A 21,692-nucleotide genomic window follows, 5' to 3' on the forward strand; every position below is an offset into this window, starting at 1 on the left:
TGGAAAAGGTGACCCCGAAAGGATGGCAAACACCCAGTGCTGATAACCACCAACTCTTTTCTTTTCCCTGAGCTGGGGGAGGCGGAGGGAAGGGTGGAGTAAAGGTGTTGAAAATTAGCTATAAGTGAAAAAGAGAAAATTATGATTCAGATTCTCTTCTGGACATAGGATCCTTTCAAGTTGAAGTTGTTAGATATGTGGGAAAAAAACCCCATGTGTCCATAGGAAGGAAGGATTCAGGGCTATGATTTTCAGCAGTAGAATGCATCCTCACTCAGTTCTCTCCTTCTTATCCGTGTTGGTGTGGTAACATTTGCTGGAAGTTTCAGCCCTGAAGCTGAGCCAGCGTGAGGTCAGGGCATGGAGGAAGCCCCCTCTCTGAACACTCAACCTACTCCTCCTGCTTCCTCCACAGAATGACTCTGGGGGCAAATATATCTAGCCTTGTTTTTTTTCTCCCCCACCATCTTATTCTGAAGGTATTAATCACTGTCCGTAATAGAACTACTGGAAAGTTTACTTAGCTTGTAAGTAAGTTCCAAAGTAGTTTCAGTGAAAACTTCCCTGGTTTTAAAGTTGGGAAAAGCAGAGTAATACTCTAAAGCTAGTATTCTTTCTCGTGTGCACATTCACAATTAAATGGACCCTCAGTATAATGTTTCCATGGTGATCCTGTGCACACCTTGGCTTTCTTCTGAGACAGTTCGAAAGTATGAAATACTTAGTTTTATGTGTTAAAATCATCATTGGCATATATCTTTAAAAACACTCATTTTCTGAATTTCCAAAGACACATAGGTATGTTCTAGTAAAGCTGTTTCATGTGCAAACCAGTCTTTATAGTCAAGAGCTCTTAATTTAGAAAAAGCAGGTATTTTCACTAAAGAATTCTTAATTAGAACTCAAGAAAAGTGATGTTAGATTTTTATGGAAGTAAATGAAAGAAAATATCATGACATAGTTAATAACTGTTTCCCAGCAATGGCTTATACAGGGAATTTTTCCTTAAATGTAAACTTAATGATACGAAAAGTAAATTTATTATTCATCAAGAGGTCAGGATATGGGTTATTTCTGCAGAACAATCCATTTTACTTTTAGAAGATGCATTTGTTTGCTTTATTAGACATGTCCCTAGTTAGATACCATCTCATTTGGTAGCAGGTCACATCATCAATTCCTCTTAACTTTAAGATTTTCTTTTGTAACTCTTTTTAAACAGAAAAAGCAACATACTCCTTGGGCATCAATCCCTCTTTAATGATGGAACGCATGTGAACTCAAGAGGAACATAATCCTCTTTACCGCATTTTCTGACACCAAAGAAGTTGACTTAACTCTAAAATCAGTTACTGAAATGTAACATGTAATACTCATTTTCTACAGAAAGTGATTTAAAAAAAAACAAAACTTCACACAAAGACAAACACTTTAGAAAGCCAGTCACTTGAATATTTCCTTTTGTCACCAAATATTTAAGGTTTTTATGAAGAATTATTGAGAAATCAAACACTTTTTTTGCAGTTTTATAATACACAGAGGTTGAAACACAGAGGTCTGAACTAAATCTCAGGTGATGCTGTTTTCAATACTGAATCTGTGGCTTTTTTAGGCTGGAGTTGAAAAGGAGGAGCTCTCAGATAATTGAGGGTATGTCTTTGCTTTAAATCACTCTTTATCCCCATTGAAACTTGCCCACCCTGGCCCTCCCTCTATCCTTGATCTCTGCTTGCAGAGATGACTAGCTGACTAACCTAATAAGCAAGTCTGTGTGGAGGTGTCCATGCAGGGGCTTCAACACCGCCTTTCTCCTCCTTCTCCAAATAACTGACTTGCATTTCAAGGACTTTTTAACTGAAACCTTACCTGCCATCTTGGTTCTCCGACCAAAGGCAGTGGTTCTCCGACCAAAGGCAGTGGTTCTCATGGTAAGAAGCTCAGACTAAGTAAAACGGAAGGGAAACACTATGATGTGGAATTTTTAGAGGGGCAGGTCCTTGGAGCATCACGTGTGCAAGCACCCTAAGTCAAAAGTTAATCAAGAAAATTATTCTTCCAAAGATGAACAATGACAAGTACAGACTTTCTCAGGATCTTGATTTTTCACGTACTTCACCGCTTAGTTTTATGACCTAAATCAAAACAGCGACTTCAAAACATAGGGTAAGTTCTGGTGGAAAAAAAATATACGCTTTCTTATGCAGCTATAGGCTAGGTGCTTTCTTATGCACTTATATCTGTCGCTTTCAGTGAGTAGATCCAAATAAGAATCAACATTGAATTTCATTTTAATGGTTATGTTTTTTACTGGTATATAAGAAAATCAAATAAAAATGGGGAAATAAAGGAAGTTATCTAAACGTAATCATTTTAATTTTCAAAAGTGTAATTTTGTTATTTTTCACCTATTAAAATGGTCTTGGAGCTAGGATTTGTATGACTACATCAATATAGGATCATGCCTTTCAGTAGAAATAAGCGTATATTTACTTTGTAACAGCAAATTAATAGTTTCAAAATATTTGTACCTTTCATGCTGAGTAAAATGAGAGCTGTCCCTGATGGCTTGGTTATGAGAGTCAATCACTGTGACATTTCTTTTTAAAGAAAACTTTATAGCATGCAGTTGTTTTGGTATGCAAATATTAAGTGGTTGGTGCTGAAAATAAGCAGCAAAATAAGAAAATTCAGAGATATATAAAATTGTGGAAGGATCTAACTTATAATTCATGTGTGAAGAGATCCTTAGTGACAAGTCTGAAACATATTCTACTCTGAATATACAGCTAATGTCATTCCTGGCAAATCAATAAGGTGAGAATAAAAGGATATGTTGAAATCATATGCTCCCCTAAAAAAAAAAAAAAAAATCATCCTTCAGTAAAGCATAACAAGGGAATTTTCCCCAGAGTGCTGTCTTCAGGTTAGATCTAACTACCAGAGGAAGAACAGGTCTGTCATATAATGAAGGATGTCTCTTGTAGTTATTTATCTAATGCAGGTAGTGCTGCATTTTGGTAGATTTTAATTCAAGATAAGAAGGAGTGGTTTTGACATTCAATTACTGAGTAATAAATACTGTCAGGTACTATATTTAACTTGGAACCTATTTTTGCCAGTGGTAAAGAACCCGCCTGCCAATGCAGGAGATAATAAGAGACCCAATTCCTGGGTTGGGAAGATCCCCTGGCGGAGGAAATGGCAACCCACTCCAGTATTCTTCCCTGGAGAAGCCCATGGATAGAGGAGCCTGGCGGGCTACAGTTCATGGTGTCTGTTGCAGAGTCGGACACGCCTGAAGCAACTTAGCACGCAGGCATCTTCAGCTCCTGAAAAGAAGTGTGCTATAGTCAAGTTTATACTCATGATGGACATTTCATACTGCAGTCCTGAAAGTACTGTGGAGTGAAGGGTTTGAAGTAGATCTTTAGAAGAACCCCAGTCGAGACCTTCACTCTAACTCATATTGTGTAATCCATATAAATTTCTCGGTGTTGACCTATACTGAACATCACGCTGGTTACTGCCTTATCAAATGGTTAGCCTCTGTAGCTATTGATTGCTGGGTCTGTAATTCTTCCTCTGCCACTCTACCAGCTGGGTGGCTATTCTAATTCCAGAATAACACCACTCTGTTTTTTAATACCTCCTGACATCCCGTGCCCAGTGCCTTGGCTAACTGACTAGGCTTTGTTGTCTGTGATCACTAGTTTCCACTCAGATGCATAGCAGTTCTGTCATTGGCTTGGGTTCTCCTTGCAAGCCCAGGCATAAACAGTGAAAGTGAGCAGTTTGAACACTGCTGGGTGAGTGACCTGCTGGTCACTCTAATGTCTCAAAGTCTGCTGACTATACTTTTAACAATACTATCCTGGGATAATTTCTTCTGTATTTGGTTTATTGGGATGAATGCTTTTCATCTCTCATGTTTTAAGTGATATTTAAAATTGTGTAGCATATTTGAGGGCTTCCCTGGTGGCTCAGACAATGAAGAATCGGTCTACAATGCAGGGGACTTGTGTTCGATCCCTGGGTCGGGAAGATCCTCTGGAGGAAGGCAGGGCAACCCACTCCAGTATTCCTGCCTGGAGAATCCCATGGGCAGAGGAGTCTGAGGGGCTACAGTCCATGGGGTCACAAAGAGTCGGACACGACTGAAGCAACACGGCACAGTATATTTGGACAAACTGCACAGTTTTAGGAATTCATCATGCCTGAGGGTCTGTCTAGATGACACAGTACCACAGTTTCTGTCTGAGTGCTGAGAACAAAAGGAGACCCGTGTGACACTTGTATTTCAGCATACCTTCAGTGCTTGAACCAATAAAAAAAGTAAAAGTCGTTACAGGACTTCCCTGGCCGTCCAGTGGTTAAGACTCCACGCTTCCTTCCCACTGCAGGGTGCATGGGTCGGATCCCTGCTCAGAGAACTAAGGTGCCATATGCTCTGCTGTGTGGTAAAAGAAAAAAAATGCTATTAGAATTTTTAATACAGTATTAAACTTTTCTGAACACTCACATCAGGCAATTTTGACACAAGATGAAAAAGAAAAAGACTCTGATTATTATACTAAATATATTTCATTTCATACCTTTGCTCAGACATCATTTTAAACACCAGGAGTAAAATTTATAGGAAGAACAGTATGCAAGCAGTTTACCTTAAAAACAAATTAGACACAGTCCTTTAAAAGAAGGTTGAATTGTATTGGCTGCAGGAAGTAATGTTGGGATGTTATGTACATTTGTTGAGCATTTACCGAGTCCAATGCCCTATGAGAGGGGGAAAAAAGTCCTTATCTTTACAACCTTTATTGACTGAAAATCTGTAAAAAAAAAAAAAACTAAAATCCTGAACTGACATCACTGAATTCAAAGTTCTTCATCATTAATTCATCTCAGAAAACAGCAAAGTTCAAGAGAAAAAAGAACTATCAGTAAGAATGACAAATTTCCTTGGTCTGGAAATTTCCAAACCACGATATTCTGCCCTGCCAAAATATATTCATTGGGGAATTTTTAACTTTATACACTTCTTTTGAACTTAATCACAATTTCACATCTAGCTGGTTTCATGATTAAATAAAAGAGAAGGTGATTCCCCTCTTGTGCTGAAGGCAACCACACACTTGAATGACACTCTAACTTCTAGGTTCTGCTGTAGTAACACCGAAACCAGAAGCTTGTGGGAGAAATGTCACTGTATCTGAGAGAGTAAAATCAGACCCTGACAGGAAGTAGCAAATTCATCTTTTTCTTTTTTTAATCCACTCTGCTGAAGGCAAGCAGTCTGAAACCCAGCAGTCTGTAAGTCATACTTCCCTTACGTAGATCAAAACCAAAGCCACTGGAACTGCTTTCCCTTGAGGAATCTCTAAATAGAAGAGGGGGCCATCTTATGATGAATTCACTTGTAGACAACACCTCCACGGCCTGTATCATATCTCCTGAAAAAAGAAAAAAAAAAAAAGGTAAAACCACAACTATTTATTACAGAATGAAAATCTAGCCTGAAATCTATCTCTATAAAACAAGTTAACTCGGTTTTAATCTTTAGAAATCTCTGAGCACTATTTTTAATATTTTGGCCTTTTACTTAAATTACCCACTTCCTAGGAGAGATAAAAATCAGAAGAGATAGTACTAGGTCAGGATGCAAGGTCTCCTCTTTGCATTTCAGCATTTTGGACTTTGAAGAGTGCTTTCGCTTTTGTTTTAAAGAAGATGATACGTACGGTGTGATACTTCAAAACTACATTAGAATTTAAAACAAATGTTAAGATAGTCTTCAAATAGACTTAAAGGTAAAAATATCATCCTTTACTTGCCAGTTTTTGTACCCTTTTCCACAAATGACTAAGTAGGATTTAATGAACTCTCTCCCTTAAAAAAAAAACAAAAAATTGTTTTTACTTTCAGATTTATATTCTGAAACTCCAGCTTTATAACTCCATCTGTGTACACGATCGTTTTTCTCTCTCTTGCAGGTGGCGCAGACCAGGAAGGAGAAATCTGTGGTTTAATTTCTCTATGCCTCATCCTCCGCGTGCTGGAGGCTTGCTGTGGGCTGTGTGCTGTTAATGCTAATCGTGATAGGGGTTTTTACCTCCGACTGACTCCTACATGTTAGCATTAACAGGGTACAGTGCCTGTTCCTAGCGTTCACGTGGAACAAACCACTGCTGTGGGAGGGTGACAGAGAAGCGTGAGTCACCCTGCTGGACCAACTCCGACCTCGGGCTTCATATTTCTGTCAATCTTCATCTGGCCACTGGGATGTCCCACATTAAATTAACTTGTAAGAGTAAGGTCTTTTTAAAGACTTACCAGCCATAGCCTGAATGCCAATGATTTTACTTTAATCCTCAGGCCCACATCTATATCTTCGGTGGAAAATGTATTCTTGTCATTTTAAATTTTAAAGTTATGGTTTGTTCATTCTGGTTATGAAACTGTTCATAAACACTTTCAACAATTCAACTGGAAGAAATATGGACTAAACACATTCTGAAACAAGCTTCCAGAATATCTTTGTAATTGAAAATTAGGACTATTGCTATCCACTAGGTACATCACGGATTGTTCAGAAATGTGTTTTAAAGATTTAGAAATTGATGTTTTCCCCCATGTAATAACTCTATTAGATAACTTTAGTGTAAAATGGATATTTTGAATCTCAAGGGGGAACTGAAAGGCTATGATAATTTGTTTTTAAAAAATGAAATATTTTTAAAAATTAGTATGGTAAATGACATCTGAGAGCTAACCTCTGTTTTTTCCCTACAAGACATAGAGATTTAATCAAAAACTTCATACTTGAAATTAAGTCCCAAATCTAGCTTCAAATTCAACAGCTCAGTCACATTGTAACTTTGTGGGGTAAGAGAATCCACTTTTCCTCTCAGTCTGTTTCTCCTTCCACAGAATTGTGCTAATACTTTATAATGTTGGTATGAGGCTTACATGAGATAGAGAACTCATTTGTAAAATACAGATTGTAAAATATAGAGTACATTAATGTTATAGTAAAATTACTCCAAGAACTAATCCCCCTTTGTTAGTGAAAAGCTAATGATTTGATTTAGAGAATTTTTCAGGTTCAGATTCCTTTGCTACCTTTCTCCATAATTATAGGACTACATCCCTTACATATATGTAGCTAATTGTTAGCATATTTAATGTGTATTTGTATTAAGCAACTCTTTTCAACATTTTTGTCAAATGGGTTATGCACTCTAACCAAATAAACCTCTTGAGTCTTTAGTTGATTTAAAATAATTTTGTTATAGTCTTTTTTTCTTTTGCAAAGTACAAACTGTCATTTCAGAAGCTATTTACACACAAAAAAAGACAATAGGAAAAAATTATGAGAACACTAAGGGAAACATCCCTGCCTCCTAGGACACAGAATTCTCATGAGGGCATCCCCTTGGCCTGCCCCCCATTTCTGTTCAAGCTATGTCTGCTGCCAAGGTAAATTTCTCCTCTTAACCCTTGGAGTGAACATTGGACTCCATGGAGCCCCCACATTGGTAGGTGGCACTGAAGGGGGTTTCTTGGGACTGTTCATCTCATCTGCACTGCTTGGCTACAAGAGGAGTCCTTGTTTTGATTCCCAATTCTTCAAAACCCTGCTTGCAACCTACAGCCACCAAGACCCAAAGTGTTAAGGCCTGGAATACACTAAGCTAGTATTATCTTTCTGCTGTTATGATGAAACACTATGAACATCAAAAAGGCAGGTGTTAAAATCATGCTGTGAAATGCTTCATTTGAAAAGCACTAGAGTAGACGAAATTAAGGGGAGTGACTTAATCTACGCTTCAGCCTCCTCATCAGTAAAATGACAACTACATTTCATAAGGATGACAGGCTTAAATCAAAGTGTTTGTATGATGTCTACTACGCATTAAGTGCTAAACACTAGCTTTAAGACATTTAAATTTCAGTCTCTAAAGTGAGTGATCTACCATCACAGATCTCCCCAAGGACAGAATAACTTCAGTTTAACTATAACCCTATGGTGACCACTCAGAGAACCTAGATACTGCAAGAACCTGACCTCTTAGACTTCTAGTTCCTGATCTCCTGCTCTCAGATGGAGTCCTTCTGATCAATATAGTCAGTCATTTCAAAAATTCTTGGAACATGAGTAAGACTGGGTGTGCATTTGGGTTGGAGGAAGGGTGTGTGTGTGTGTGTTAAAGTGACAAACCAAATGTGGCTGAAGTGAAGGAGGGTTCTGGAAAAAGGCAGGCCAAGGGAAAAGGAACCCAATTTTGTACACAGAATAACTGAATTGAATGAAGCACTACATTATGCAGGACCTGATTCATTTTAAAACATTGAAGTATGTCAAGAGGGTTGTCTAGGATCTGACTCTCTTTTTCCAGAAACTCTCTAAATTAAAGACCAGTCCTTTCCTATCCACTGCTGGCAGCCAGATAGACTCAATAGATTAAAAATAAAGGGGAAAATATAGACAAAGTAAGGAGGGAAAAGTGAAGCTGTGTTTTAACTAATCCAAGTCTTCCAGTGTTAGTCTTCAGCTGGCAACACACGCATGCGTACTAAGTCGCTTCAGTCGTGTCTGTTTGCGACCCTATGGCCCACAGTCCCCCAGGCTCCTCTGTCCATGAGATTTCTCCAGGCAATACTGGAGTGGGTTGCCCTGCCTTGCTCCAGGGGATTTTCCCGACCCAGGGATCGAACTCACGTCTCTTACATCTCCTGCATTTGCAGACAGGTTCTTTACCACTAGTGCCACCTGGACTAACACACATATACCCCTAACAATTTAAGTAACGATTTTGTTAGGTGCATTTCTCAGCTATCACCCCAATGACGTCTTGCCTACCTTGGATCACTGTTCCGCCTGTCTTTGCAAAGCTCAGGGGTCTCCTGGACCACCAGCACTTAGCACACTGAATCCTAATGTGCTCTGGTGTGTGGATGATTGCACTAGAGGAGGCGGTACCCCTGACGGCCCATCTGCCATCTTGCATTTCCATATCCCACTGTTTACTGACTTAATTACACCATTATCATACCAAGTCCAACTGTGAAAACAAACTAGTGTAAATGCAGTGAATATACTGTAAATATACTGATAGGCTCAAAGAGGAGATTTGTGGTAAATAAGTTCATTATGGCAAACAAATGACTGGGAAGTTCTATATATAACTAAAGAGCTAGACAGTGATTTTTACCTGGAAAACTTATCAAGGGACAGGTTCCCAGGTGCACCCACCCCCTCCCCACTGCAAAAAAAAAAAAAAATCTGATTCTGTAATAAAACTAAGGGAACTACTTTTCTACCAAGCTAACCAAGCGATCCAGATACAAGTGGCTCATAAAGTGACTCTAAAGAATAATAGTTTATACCCAGGAGTACTGTTGACATGCATGCATGCTAAGTCACCTCAGTTCATGTCCCACTCTTTGAGACCCTATGGACTATGGCCCGCCAGGCTCCTCTGTCCATGGGACTCTCCAGGCAAGAATACTGGAATGGGTTGCCATGCCCCTCTCCACGTGATCTTCCCAACCCAGGGATCAAACCCGAGTCTCATGTCTCTTGCATTGGCAACCCAGGGATCAAACCCGAGTCTCATGTCTCTTTACCAGTTAGTGCCACCTAGGAAGCCCACTGTTGACATGGCAACTAGGAATGGTGGTCAGCAGAAATCCTGCAACATACAGGTGTAATGTCTACACACCATTTGCTGTGTAATCAGAAGTTCTGCCACGAGAGCTGAGTGGTGAGATGTAGTTATCCTTGACCTCTTCGGGGGATAAGCAGCAATTAAATTTCAGGTCCCATTATCCTTTCCTGCTCAAAACACCCTAACCATCTTCAACAAACCCACCTGACTTGAAAGCTGCCCACCGATACCAGCTGCCACCAACTCTAACCAATCAATGACCCTGTGTTGACACTATCTAGGTCCAACCGATCAGCTCAGAACAGTAGTCAGGGAGGGTCAAGAAGCAACGAGGTGCCACTCCCTGCCAAAAGGGTGGGCTGGCTAAAGAAACAAGCGTGAGACGTCGCTGCCGTGCTCCCTCACTCACACCCCCCTACGCTGTCGAGGCTTCAACCATCTTCATACCCGGTCTCCACTTAGGAAAAGCCTACCCTTTCCCAAATGCTGACAGCTCAGCAATTTCTAACCCGTTTGCCCATGCTGAGAACACAGGAAGAGAGCCCTGAAGGGGGCTGCACCCAAAAAGGACCCTTCTCGCCCGCCCCCCAAAGTACAGTTTGCAGCTCTCCTGTGAAGGAGCTTCGCGCCGTGCCCTGTGTTGTCCTCGTTGTGCACACAGTCCTCTCCTCTAGATCATGGGCTCCTCCAGGGAAGAAATACCCCTGTAAACTCAGCCCAGGGCCTTGCTCACAGTTGCTTAAGTGAAATCGGGAAACGTATCCAAGTCTCCACCGACTCTGGAAATACAACTTGTTCTGATGTTGGAGACTGTCTGTACCTGGCACATCTGTATTCTCAGACCTGAGGGACTGTTTTTCAATAAACCTGCATGGACTCAACTCGAGCATCAGTTTGGCTTTTCCTAAATTCTGCAGCTCAAGAGGGCAGTCTCCATATTTGTTTTAAGAAATTCCATCACTAAAAGTATATATACAAAAATTTGTCTTTTTTTCTCCCCCCAGGCAAGCCTGATATAACACCCAACTTTGAGATCCCTTAGAAATAACACTGCAGTAGTAGTTTCCCCTAAAAATAAGTATTTTACCTTTAATATATTTATCAAATCTAAAATCTAACTGAATAAATTTATCTTCAAAAGGATGTTACCTATATTAAAACTTAAAATACACATAACCCTTTGACCTACAGGATCCCCTGTAAGAATTTAAACTGTAGAACTATCAGCACATCTGGAGTATCATATGTGCAAGGTTATCAGTTGAAGCATTATTTTAAAAGCAAAAACGTAAAGTCCACCATCAACAGGGTTCTAACTTAACAGTGGTACACCTTTATTTAACACAAATGGGATATTTAGTACAAATAGAATTCTATAGGCTGAAAGAATCGAAACAGAATACGTAAATTCTAAAATAGGAAGAAAAGTCTGTTCTCTATGTGTTTCTCCACTGGTGCCCTGTAAATAAATTCTTCAGTACCATTTTTCTAGATTCCATATATGTGCATTAGAATATTTATCTTTCTCTAACTCACTTCACTCTGTAAGACAGGTTCTAGGTTCATCCACCTCATCAGAACTGACTCAAATGCATTCCTTTTTATGACTGAGTAATCCATATTACTCAGGAGGGAGGTTCAAAAGGGGGGGGAATATATGTATACCTATGGCCGATTCATGTTGAGGTTTGACAGAAAACAACAAAATTCTGTAAAGCAATTATCCTTCAATAAAAAATAAATTTAAAAAATAAAATAGGAAGAAAAGAAGAGAAAAAAAGGAAAACTGGATCAAAATCCAGTGTTTAGGAAGAAAGGAGAGAAAAGAATGCAAAGTAGTAATCACAAGAAGAGGTATATGAATTAAAACATACTTCTTAAAAGACATTCCAAGACTGGATTTTAAAAGAAAGTTCAATGATTTTATGCTATTTATGAAAAACGGACTTAAAACATAACATTTTTAAAAAGTTGAAAAGGGACAGAAAAATGCATACTATGTAAACACTAACAAAAATGTAATGTGAAAATAGAACCAGAGTAAAGAAAAAATAGATTGAGGAAACCAGATTAAGGGGAGAAAGCATTATTAGGGATAAGGAGGATCCTTATCCAGCGATAAAAAGGAAACAATTTGCCAGTAAGTTATAAAAATTCCAAACTGGAATACACAGTGCTAACAAACAGTCTCTAAACAAAATAGGCAAATATAAAATGTCAAATCCACAACCGCTGTAGGAGAATGGATTTAAGACAGGAGAAAAAAGATTCCTATATGCTTTTTTTTAAAGAGAAAACCTTTAAAGTAAAACAAAATGATATAAAAAGTTAAAAGGAATGAAAAGTATTTACCACTAACCTAAAGAAGCTCATGTAGAATTATCTGTAGAAAAGCTGTTTTATCAGAAAAACAGCTTTTCACACTAGTCACTCAGACGTTGACAAACAGATCCAACAATCATGAAAATTTGGGGGGGGAAAAAGGAATAAGAATTCACACCTAAGTCAAAACATGTTACAAAGTTATAATTAAAACAGGGTGAGAGCAGTATGGGGATAGACAAACCGATCAGTGAGGACTCAGGCATGTAAAGGAATCTGATATATTATGTGGTAACCTCTGAAGAGGAGGGAGGAAATAATGATGTAGAATAACTGATAACCCATGTGGGGGAAGAAAGGATTCAAAATTAGATCCCTTCCCTCACTCTATATGCAAAATTAAATGTCAAATAAATGATGCAATATGAAAAGCCTTTAAAATATTAAAAAATACCTTATAACTTTCTTATAAGAATGCCTTATTAACTTCAAGTTAGGAAAGGCTTTTTGAAAATTTCCAAAACGCATATAAATCATAAAAGGAAAAGATGAGTAATTCTGACCATGTAAGATACAGTGTCAACGAAGTCAGTCAGACTAGAGATTTGCAATGACAAAGGTTTAACTTTCTGAATATATAAAGAAACTCCTATTAAAACGACCAAGGATGCAATAAAAAAAAAAATAATAATGGGTAAAGTCTGTAAACTGATACACTCACAGAAGTCTTACTGGCTATGAAACAAATGAAGAGATGTTCATTGTCACTACATGCTCAGTATTAAATTAGATCATGTGTATCCAACTGACCTAGTATTTGACGGTCTGACAATGACAAGTGTTTGTGAGGGAGTGGGAAAACAGGAGCTATCAGACTGCTGATAGGGAATAAACTAGTACCACTGCTGTGGTGGCTGACATATTTAGTAGTTGAAGATGCACGTTCCACCCCAGATACTGTCAAATGTATACAAAAAGAAACATAAATAGAGTCTTTTCTGCAGTACTGTTTATAATACTAGAAACTCAAGACCATATTCAATGGTCATCAATAAGAAAATGAATTAATCATGGGATTAATCATACAATGGGATACTATATACCACCTACATGCATTAACCAGCTCAGCACACACACTAGCTCTACATGTATCACCATGTTAAATGTGAATACACAATGCCGAGCAACGGAAGCAAGTTTCAAGAGAACATGCATATCATGAAACCAATTATGTTCAGTATAATATACAAAGAATATTATACACTGCAAATCATGAATGGTAAGGATATGCACAAAAAGGACAGTAGTTCTTCTTAGAAAGAAATAACGAGGAAAATCTTCAATGGATAGGCAGCTTTTCCTTGATTTAAAAACAAAAGGATCTGATAAGGGAAAAGATTAACGATGGTTAATTTGGGCAGTGGCTACAGGTTAACATTCTTGGTTGCAAACAATAGGATCTACTCATTTAAGCAAAAAACAAATGGTTCATAAGGCTCAGGCTCAGAGACCAGGTTACAGGACCCAAGGAAATGCCCCTGTTACCACAGGGCAGCTGCAGGGGGAAAACTACTGGGCTCAGTCCAACATCATCCACAAGATGAGACCTCTGCCGCTGTTGTTGCCGCCACCTTAAAAGTCACGTCCCTGCTTCCCTGCACTGCTTTCAAATTTCAGACAGCTGTGTCTAACCACTGAGCCCAGGACACCTGTCTGGGCTCTTATCGCAAGAAAAGCTTAAGAGGCTCAGTTTTACTCTCCACTGGGTAAGACAGGATACATAAAAGGTGAAGTCACCAAAGAATGCTTGTTCAAGGGGCTTGTTCATGCCCCAAAAGCATGAAAAATGTCCATCCACATAAGGGTGTGTTAAATTATATTTTGTAAGCTGAAGACATTTCACAATTTTGTAAAAGAATTCAAAGCATAAACCCACAAACAACAAAGGGTACGGGAGAGGAGAGCAACAGCAGACAAGAAATCTCGCCCTGTTGCTAAAAGACAGACAGTGAAATGACCAGTGCAACGGTGGAGGACGTCACCACCCAGAATACGTGGGGGGTCCTGCAGAAGAGGGAGCCGACCTGCCCAGCCAGAGAACCTCAAAGACGCTGGTAGACACAAGACAGAAGAGGGACTAAAAAGAATGTGCTCAGCAAAGGTCTATATACAAACCAGTCGTTTTCCACCCCCACCACAACTGCCAAATACAGAAAGGCCTGAGTCTAGACATTGGTCCACAGGTAAAATATTGGAGGGATTTCATACAATAGTTACAGAAGAGTTGAGAGAGAATCAGAAGAGTCACCATAGAAACTAGTCATCAAAACTGACAAGTTCTTCATTTTAGCACTAGAAAATCCCCATCCTAACAGCCAGCTTCATCTACTCATCCTTAGAGAAGCCAAACCTCACCCATACCGCAGAGCTACCACTCAATCTCCTTCCCTACAGCCGCATTCTCAACTAAAACTAACAACCAACAGTCGCTAGATTTGGGGGTGGGGAATGGTTAGGGGGAACCCGAAACATGAAAAATTGAGATAAGCAAATCTGACTCCAGAGGAAGGAGATCATTCACGGACTAGGAAATAAAGGAACAAACAAATGAATATATAACTCCATCAGTATCTTCTGAAAGATTCACAAATTCATATGCATCTGTTAAACACGAACAAGAGCATAGTACATCAGACATAAGGGCATGGGAGTGAAAGCACCTGGATCCAATTTCTAGCTTTGCTATTAATACTTGCCAGGTTCCAGTCGCCTCACTCACAAACTGGAAACACCTTATTAACAGGCTGTTGTGAGATTTAAATAAGAGATTCCATATGAAAAGCTCAGCACAATGACCAGTTTATGGAAAACACTCACTCAGTAGCAGTTAATCTATCTATCCTCAAAACACATGCCATTTTGCACAAAGATGTTTACTGCATCACTGTTTAAAACAGTGAAAAAGGAAAACTAGTATGATCCTATTTATGTTTGTAAAAGATTAACTTCGTATTTGTGCATATATGTTTATGGGGCTTCCCTGGGGCTCAGCAGTGAAGAATCCACCTGCCAATGCAGGAGACGCAGGTTCAATCCCTGGGTCAGGAAGATCACCTGAGGATGGCAGGGCAGCCCACTCCATCATTCTTGCCTAGGAAATCCCATGGACAGAGGAGCCTGGCAGCTACAGTCCACGGGGCCACAAGAATCGGTTACGACTTAACAATTAAACAACAACGACATATATGTTTATGTATGTACAAAAAAGCCCTGAAAGTAGAAAACATGCCTAAATGTTGCATCCAGGTAGTAGAAGGGGGAAGGTTTGTTTCTATATAAAATTCTTATTGTTTTTCCCTTCAGAGAAAGGAGAAAGGAGAAAGTAATCCAGTATAAATCTCAGAAAAAGACAGTTCATTTTATAAGCACGCACAAACATTACATAGAAAACTTTTATTTTAATTTACTATACATATTTAAATTTGAGGAAGTAACTAGGTAGATGCACTCTTCTCTGTAGGCTTAGTTTGATCTTCAGTTACCTGTAAAAACATAAATAGCTTTACTTCTCTAATAAACACTTTCATGCTTCACTCACCGTTTAAAATCACTGCAGTCTTTTTTAATAATCCTTTGCCTTTCTTTTTCAATAGTAATTATAAAAAGTTAAGTAGAAAGAGAAGAAAACTTATACAACCAAGTTACCAATATAAATTATCAAGTAAAGTACAATTCCACTAAAAATATAATCTGAGACACACATCTAGGCTTCTCAAGTTTGTCATTGTATTTTTCATCTATAAAATGAAATCAACGAAGTATTTTAAATCAATTAATTTTGTTGAAAAAATCAGTAATTCTATTTTGAACACAGTATACTACAGGTTTAGTGGAATAGATATCTCTGTGTTAATATTTGTTACATGTCACTCAGGAAACAAACAGAGCCAAAGGGCATTCCTACGACCTGCTCCACTTCCTGTATTATCCATCTCAGGGACGTGCTCCACTCGGACGCCCGAGCCAGGCATGCGAGAGCCCACATTTCTCTCGGCTGCATATCTGATCAACAGTCCTATTAATTCCCCCTACGTAACTCTCACAGCCATTCCCACTGCCCTGCTTGAACTTCAGGGTCTTGTCATCTGCCCCTTAGAGGGCTGCTGGCTTAAGTCACAATTATCTTCCATGCCGGCAGCAGAATGAGCTTGTAAACAGGAAGAGTTTATCAATAGGTCACTTCCTTACTCAAATTCTCCAGTTACCTCCAATCATCTTTGGGAGGGGCATGCAAATTCCACATCACCGAAGACAAGCCCCTCATATTCTATTTCCAACAGACTCATCACCCATCCCATACGTGAGTGTGCAACCAGATTCCTCTTACGTTCACCATGCACTCGATTCCACCAGTCTCTTAGGCAAGCAGGTTCCTCTGGGATAAACCCATCTGCAAGCAAATTATCTGCCTGGCCCATTTCCATTCACCCTTTAAAACCAGTTTAAGAAATAATGATTGGGAACGCTCCTTAACCAACCAGTGGTTTGGCTTGGGTCCTTTTCTTTATGCCAGAGCCCCACATGTAGACCTGAATTGTCTGCTTTATAGGTCTAGTTATGTTGTTCAAGTAACTTCCTTGAGGACAGCAAGTAGATCTTGTTCATTATTGCACCTACAGTCCCTGGCACATTACAAGCCTCTGTAGTTAAATCAATTAACCAAATGTTTAAGCTACTCCCTTTGTACAAACAAAATACACAGTGGAAGAAGGAAAGTGAACCAAAATAAATACTGTAAAAACAGCTACTCACTGATTTCCACTAGACACTCTAGGCTACTGTCTCTACTACTTTCTACATTTCTTATATATTCATTTATTCTTAGTCTAAAACGGTCATTGTGACCAACCAAAGAAGACAAACTTATCCCATCTATTCAAAAACACTTTCTTCTCATGAGAAAAAGAAAATTACATCATCTGTGCACAAGAACATTATAACTAAGTGCCTAAATAGCAAATTCTACCTGTAAAGTCATTACTAAAGGCTAGCTGTACACACCATCATGCAAAATAATAAATATTTAACTGGGTAATGGTTTTTCAGGACATTTATATCTTAAAGGGTCTACTGTCAAGGCAGCTTTAAAACATACCTGGCAAATCTTAACTATTCATTAGGTTCACAAAAAAATAGAGCATACTTAATTAACACCATTATAGCCATAAAGAACTGTTACTGCTATACAGTAGTAAGTTTTATTTTTCTTTAAGTTCCTACAGTATCACTCTCATGTTATTAGCAAATAAAAACAGAATTGCCAAATAACAACTTTTCTTTTGCCAAAATACTAACGAGGTCAACAACCACAATACTGCTTTAGCTAATGAGACAACCAATGTCTTTCCTTCTCTTTTTCTTTATTATTTTGTTGTTTTGGTGGTGGTGGTTGCTTAATTTCAAGGAAAATTTCTTCATAGAAATGTACTCACACACTGTCAAAAACACTTACCATTTTCCGAGACCTTTCCAATAATTTATTCCATATTGTAAAATGTGCCTTGAAAAGAAAAGATTTACTATGAATTAAATAAAGCAGCAAAGTTAAAATCAAAGAGGCTGAGTCTCTATAGGTTTTAAACAAAACAAATATAGAAAACAAACACATGAAAAGTTAGGCAGTACTAATGAGGCTACGAGGTCACAAAAGAGAGTCTGAGCAGGGAAAAAGTACACACTATACAGGACAGCTGCTTTGCTTAACATTTAACAACAAGCAACTCGGGGCTTCTCTGGTGGCTCAGTGGTAAAGAATCTGCCTGACAATGCAAGATACTCAAGTTCGATCCCTTACCCAGGAAGATCCCACATGCCAGAGGAACTTAGCTGGATTTTTCCACAGCTAAACATGGCTCACCTGTGACCTGAACACTACACGTCTAGCACTTAGAAAACAGCTTTGAAAAAGTGTCCAGACAACCTATCACACAATTATACACAGCAGCTCTACTTGTAACAGGGGAAAAAAAAAAAGAAAAACAAGAAACTTAAGGACTGAACATGCCATCCTTTGTCCTTCTTAATCAGTACCACCACAGAAAGCATTCCTTCTAATGGGAAGCAAAAATCTCTCCCACTAAGTCCTAATTCTTTCCTCAAATAGCCAATTTCAACATGCTACTGGTCACTGCTCAAATAACAAGCAATTACAAGGAAAGGTTCATTAAGAATTCTTCTGAGTTCTCTGTAATGAGCTCTGCTGTGTGGGAAAAGAATCTTTAAAGGAGAGGATATATGTGTATGTATAACTGATAACACTTTGCTATACAGCAGAGACTAACACAACACTGAAAACCAACTATACTCTAATAAAATTTAACACGCACACACGAAGAACCAACTGTGACATCTCACACCGGAAGAGCAGACCTGGAAGACTTAGTAGATTACTCTAGAGAACAAGTAAAAGCTGACAAAGACAATAGTAACGTTACAGAACTAATTTCCTTAATACTTAACAATCATATGCAGCAGAGAATTTTCAGGATGCATAAATGAAAACTGCAAAGCGCAAAATGACCACATCAATGTTTACTAAATCAGTTGAAGGTGATACTGAGGGATATGGGTGGGTCAGGGACTATTTCAAACTGGATGAGCTGGTAAAATCTATGATAAAAGGTAAAATTACTAAATACGTGACCCTTGTGGAGGAAGAGCAAAGAGTGGCATATTTCAAGGGAAAACCATACCTGGCTCAGGCAGAATGAGCTACAGTGAGAGACTTTAAGGTTTGAGTGGAATGTAATGGGTGCTGGAGAAAGTGGTATGAGATGAAGTCAGAGAAAGGCAGGAGTCTCACAATGCAGGGCTCCGTGAGACAGGGTGCAGGGTCAGCATTTGTTCATGAGAAGCCACTGGCAAGTTTGGGGCATAGGAATTACATGATTTGATTTGTATATTAAAAGGATCATTTTAGCTACTCATTAGAGAATGTGCTTTGGAGGCAAGAATGAAAAGCCAGGAAGGAGAATGGGGAGAAAGAGGGACGGGATGTAGGGAGCAGTAGTAGATGAGCCGCTGACAGAGGATGCATTCACGATATGTTTTAGAGTAAAGTCAACTTTCTGACGGATGGGATGGGGCCTGACTATGAGGGAACCAGAGAATCAAGGGTGACCTCAAACAGCCAGGTAGCTGACAGTTCATGTACTGAAATGTAGAGAGCTAGGAAAGGAAGGCATGTGGCGAAAAAATCAAACACATAAAGGACACGTATGGTAAAAATTACAAAATGCTGATGAAAAAAGATTTAAAGAAATGAAAAGATATACTGTGTACCCGAAGACCCTGACGCTGGGAAAAACTGAGGGCAGGAGGAGAAGTGAGTGACAGAGATCTTCAAAATTAGACAGAAGAACAGGCCAAATGTAAGGCCACAGGGCACTCCAGAAGGTCCCATCAATACGTGACCCCCTGCTCCCCACTGCACCCTCTTCCAAATGAATTTGAAACGTTAAAAATACTATCTCAATTTGACTTAATTTTTTCAACTAATATTTCTTTTGCAAATTATCTGTTTACATCCTGGCTAAAATTATTTTTAATCATAAACCCAAGTTGATGAAATATTAGTGTTACACAATTTAATGAAAATTAAAATATATATCCTTCCAATTGGTATAAAAATCAAGACTGGAATCACACCCACACCAAAACTGAATAACCTGAAACTTTCGGCTTTACTTACTCTTAAGTGCACAGGTAGAGAGAGACCCTGGAATCTTCGTACAAGACTTGACTGGGTGGCTTGCAGATTGTGAACCGCTGACACTTCATACTGGAAACAAATACTTGTTCTTGGAATAAGAGGGCCCTCGCTCACATCAATGAAGTCACCAAATCTGATTTGATTTTAAAAATAAACAAATTAGATCATAAAATCACATCACTCAACAATAGTTTGAAAAAAAAGTTTATTCTTTCTATTTGCTGCTACATCAAGAATAATGCCTATTGATCAATACAGTCTGGAGTAGACCCTGACACAGTGATCTCAAGTGAAAAGACTAAAATTTTGAAAATTAAAATTGGTGAAACTTTTTCTTCCTACAATTTTGAAGATTTTTAAGATCACTGAACATATGCCATCAAATGGATCCAATGTCTAAATCTGATAACCTGGTAACAACTAATACAACAGAATTTAGAGTTTTAGTATGCAGGCCAGATTGTGCCCTAAGAGCAGCTTCCTAGAGGAAAAAAGTTAAGTCTGAGTCAAGAAAATATTAAGTTGAAAAAACAGATACAGACTAAGAAGTCATTTTTGCTAATGCCCTGTCTTATCTCTCTCACCTCTGCATCAGGAGGCAGACTGTGATACGTAACACAAGTAATAACTAGTCAGTAATCATATTTCTATATACATACATGAATATAGACTTATATGAATTAGGATCAATTCATAACAAAGAGTATTTCACCTATTTTCAAAATTAACTCTAAAAATTACGTTTTTAACAATGCTTTCCAACTCGTAAAATACAAATATAAAAGTAACAGCAAAATGAGGAACAGAAGCCGCAACCCTTCCTGAAGATAACAGCTTCCAATCACCACCGTATCAAAAAGTGAACAAAGCAACAGAAAATAAGAAAAAAGAACAATAAAGGCAGAAATTCATCTTACTCAGTGATATACTAGTCAGGTAATAATAAAACTAAACCTTCCATTCAATTCACACAGAGGTCAATTTTTTCATTTTTACTTACCTGTGTAGCTTGACTATTCTCTCAGGGTTCTGAGATGCCTTCTCTTCTATGAAATCTACTTTGTACCTAAAAAGCAGCAAAAAAAGAAAAAAAGTTTTAATTCTAAATACAAGAAGGTGTTTAAAGCCACTTCCCTTTCTCTTCCTCTTCAGCCAAAGTGCTTGAAAGGGAGTGTTAGACTAGGAGCCTCCCCCTCCCGCCTCCCTTTCACATCTCACCTCTTCCGGTCTGGCCACAGCCTCCCAACTCCACCGTAACGTTCTCACGGGACCCACAGGTACCTCCCTGGTGCCAACCTAGGTCCTCATTTCCACTGCTCACCTCCTTCTCAAGGGGTTCTCTTCCACCAGCTTCTGAGGCATCCCTACTGCTTGTCACTTAACCCTCTGCTCACCCTCCTCTTTCCCTGCCCCCCAAGTTCCATCCCTCAGCGCCCTTCACTGGCAGCATCCTCTCTGGGCTGGCTCCTTGATCCGATATCACTTCTGTGCTTCTATCTCCTACACCTCTGCTTCTCAACCACATACTTCTTCTGAGCCCTGAACTGTACATGCAAAACACTCTGGACTTCACCAGGGTGTTCGACAAGCATCTTACACTCCCAAACACTCAAACGGAACAAAAACGCATGGCCTCTTTTCTCACCAAACTCGTTCCTGAACCCCCAGCTTAGTAAATGACGCCATCAACCACCGATGTGGCCAAGTGAAAAAATTCTGAGATTTCCCTTTCTAAAGGATTCTAGTTAGATTAATATTAAAATTTAGTTTATGTTCTCACAATTAGTAGAAGACAAATTGGAGGTTTTCTGAGTGAGAAAGGAAATTGAGAAGCCAGGCACAATTAAAAACGCTGGCAAAGAAAATCCATCAAATGACTAATTCCCACAGGGAGGACGAAGGTCTGGCCATGTGAACGTTCTCCCCTCAGCTGT

The 21,692-nt window shown here is 39.0% G+C and overlaps 1 protein-coding gene across 2 annotated transcripts in view; it reads right to left on the reverse strand.

Moving 5' to 3' along the window:
* Positions 1 to 1,790: 1,790 nt before the first annotated feature.
* The window catches only part of MRPL39 (mitochondrial ribosomal protein L39), a 29,179-nt gene continuing 9,277 nt past the window's right edge, over positions 1,791 to 21,692 (reverse strand). The window contains exons 7-10 of one of the 2 annotated variants that reach the window (XM_065913611.1): positions 20,759 to 20,824; positions 19,738 to 19,891; positions 17,500 to 17,547; positions 15,426 to 15,529 (exon numbers count right to left, since the gene is read on the reverse strand). In XM_065913611.1, the coding sequence (XP_065769683.1) occupies positions 15,482 to 15,529; positions 17,500 to 17,547; positions 19,738 to 19,891; positions 20,759 to 20,824 (316 nt within the window). In that variant the 3' untranslated portion in view covers positions 15,426 to 15,481. Of the gene's footprint in view, positions 5,448 to 15,425; positions 15,530 to 17,499; positions 17,548 to 19,737; positions 19,892 to 20,758; positions 20,825 to 21,692 lie in introns of those variants that run through there. The other variant, XM_065913612.1, reaches the window with a different exon arrangement.

The sequence above is a fragment of the Muntiacus reevesi genome, chromosome 21 (assembly GCF_963930625.1).
Source record: "Muntiacus reevesi chromosome 21, mMunRee1.1, whole genome shotgun sequence".
NCBI lineage: Eukaryota > Metazoa > Chordata > Mammalia > Artiodactyla > Cervidae > Muntiacus > Muntiacus reevesi.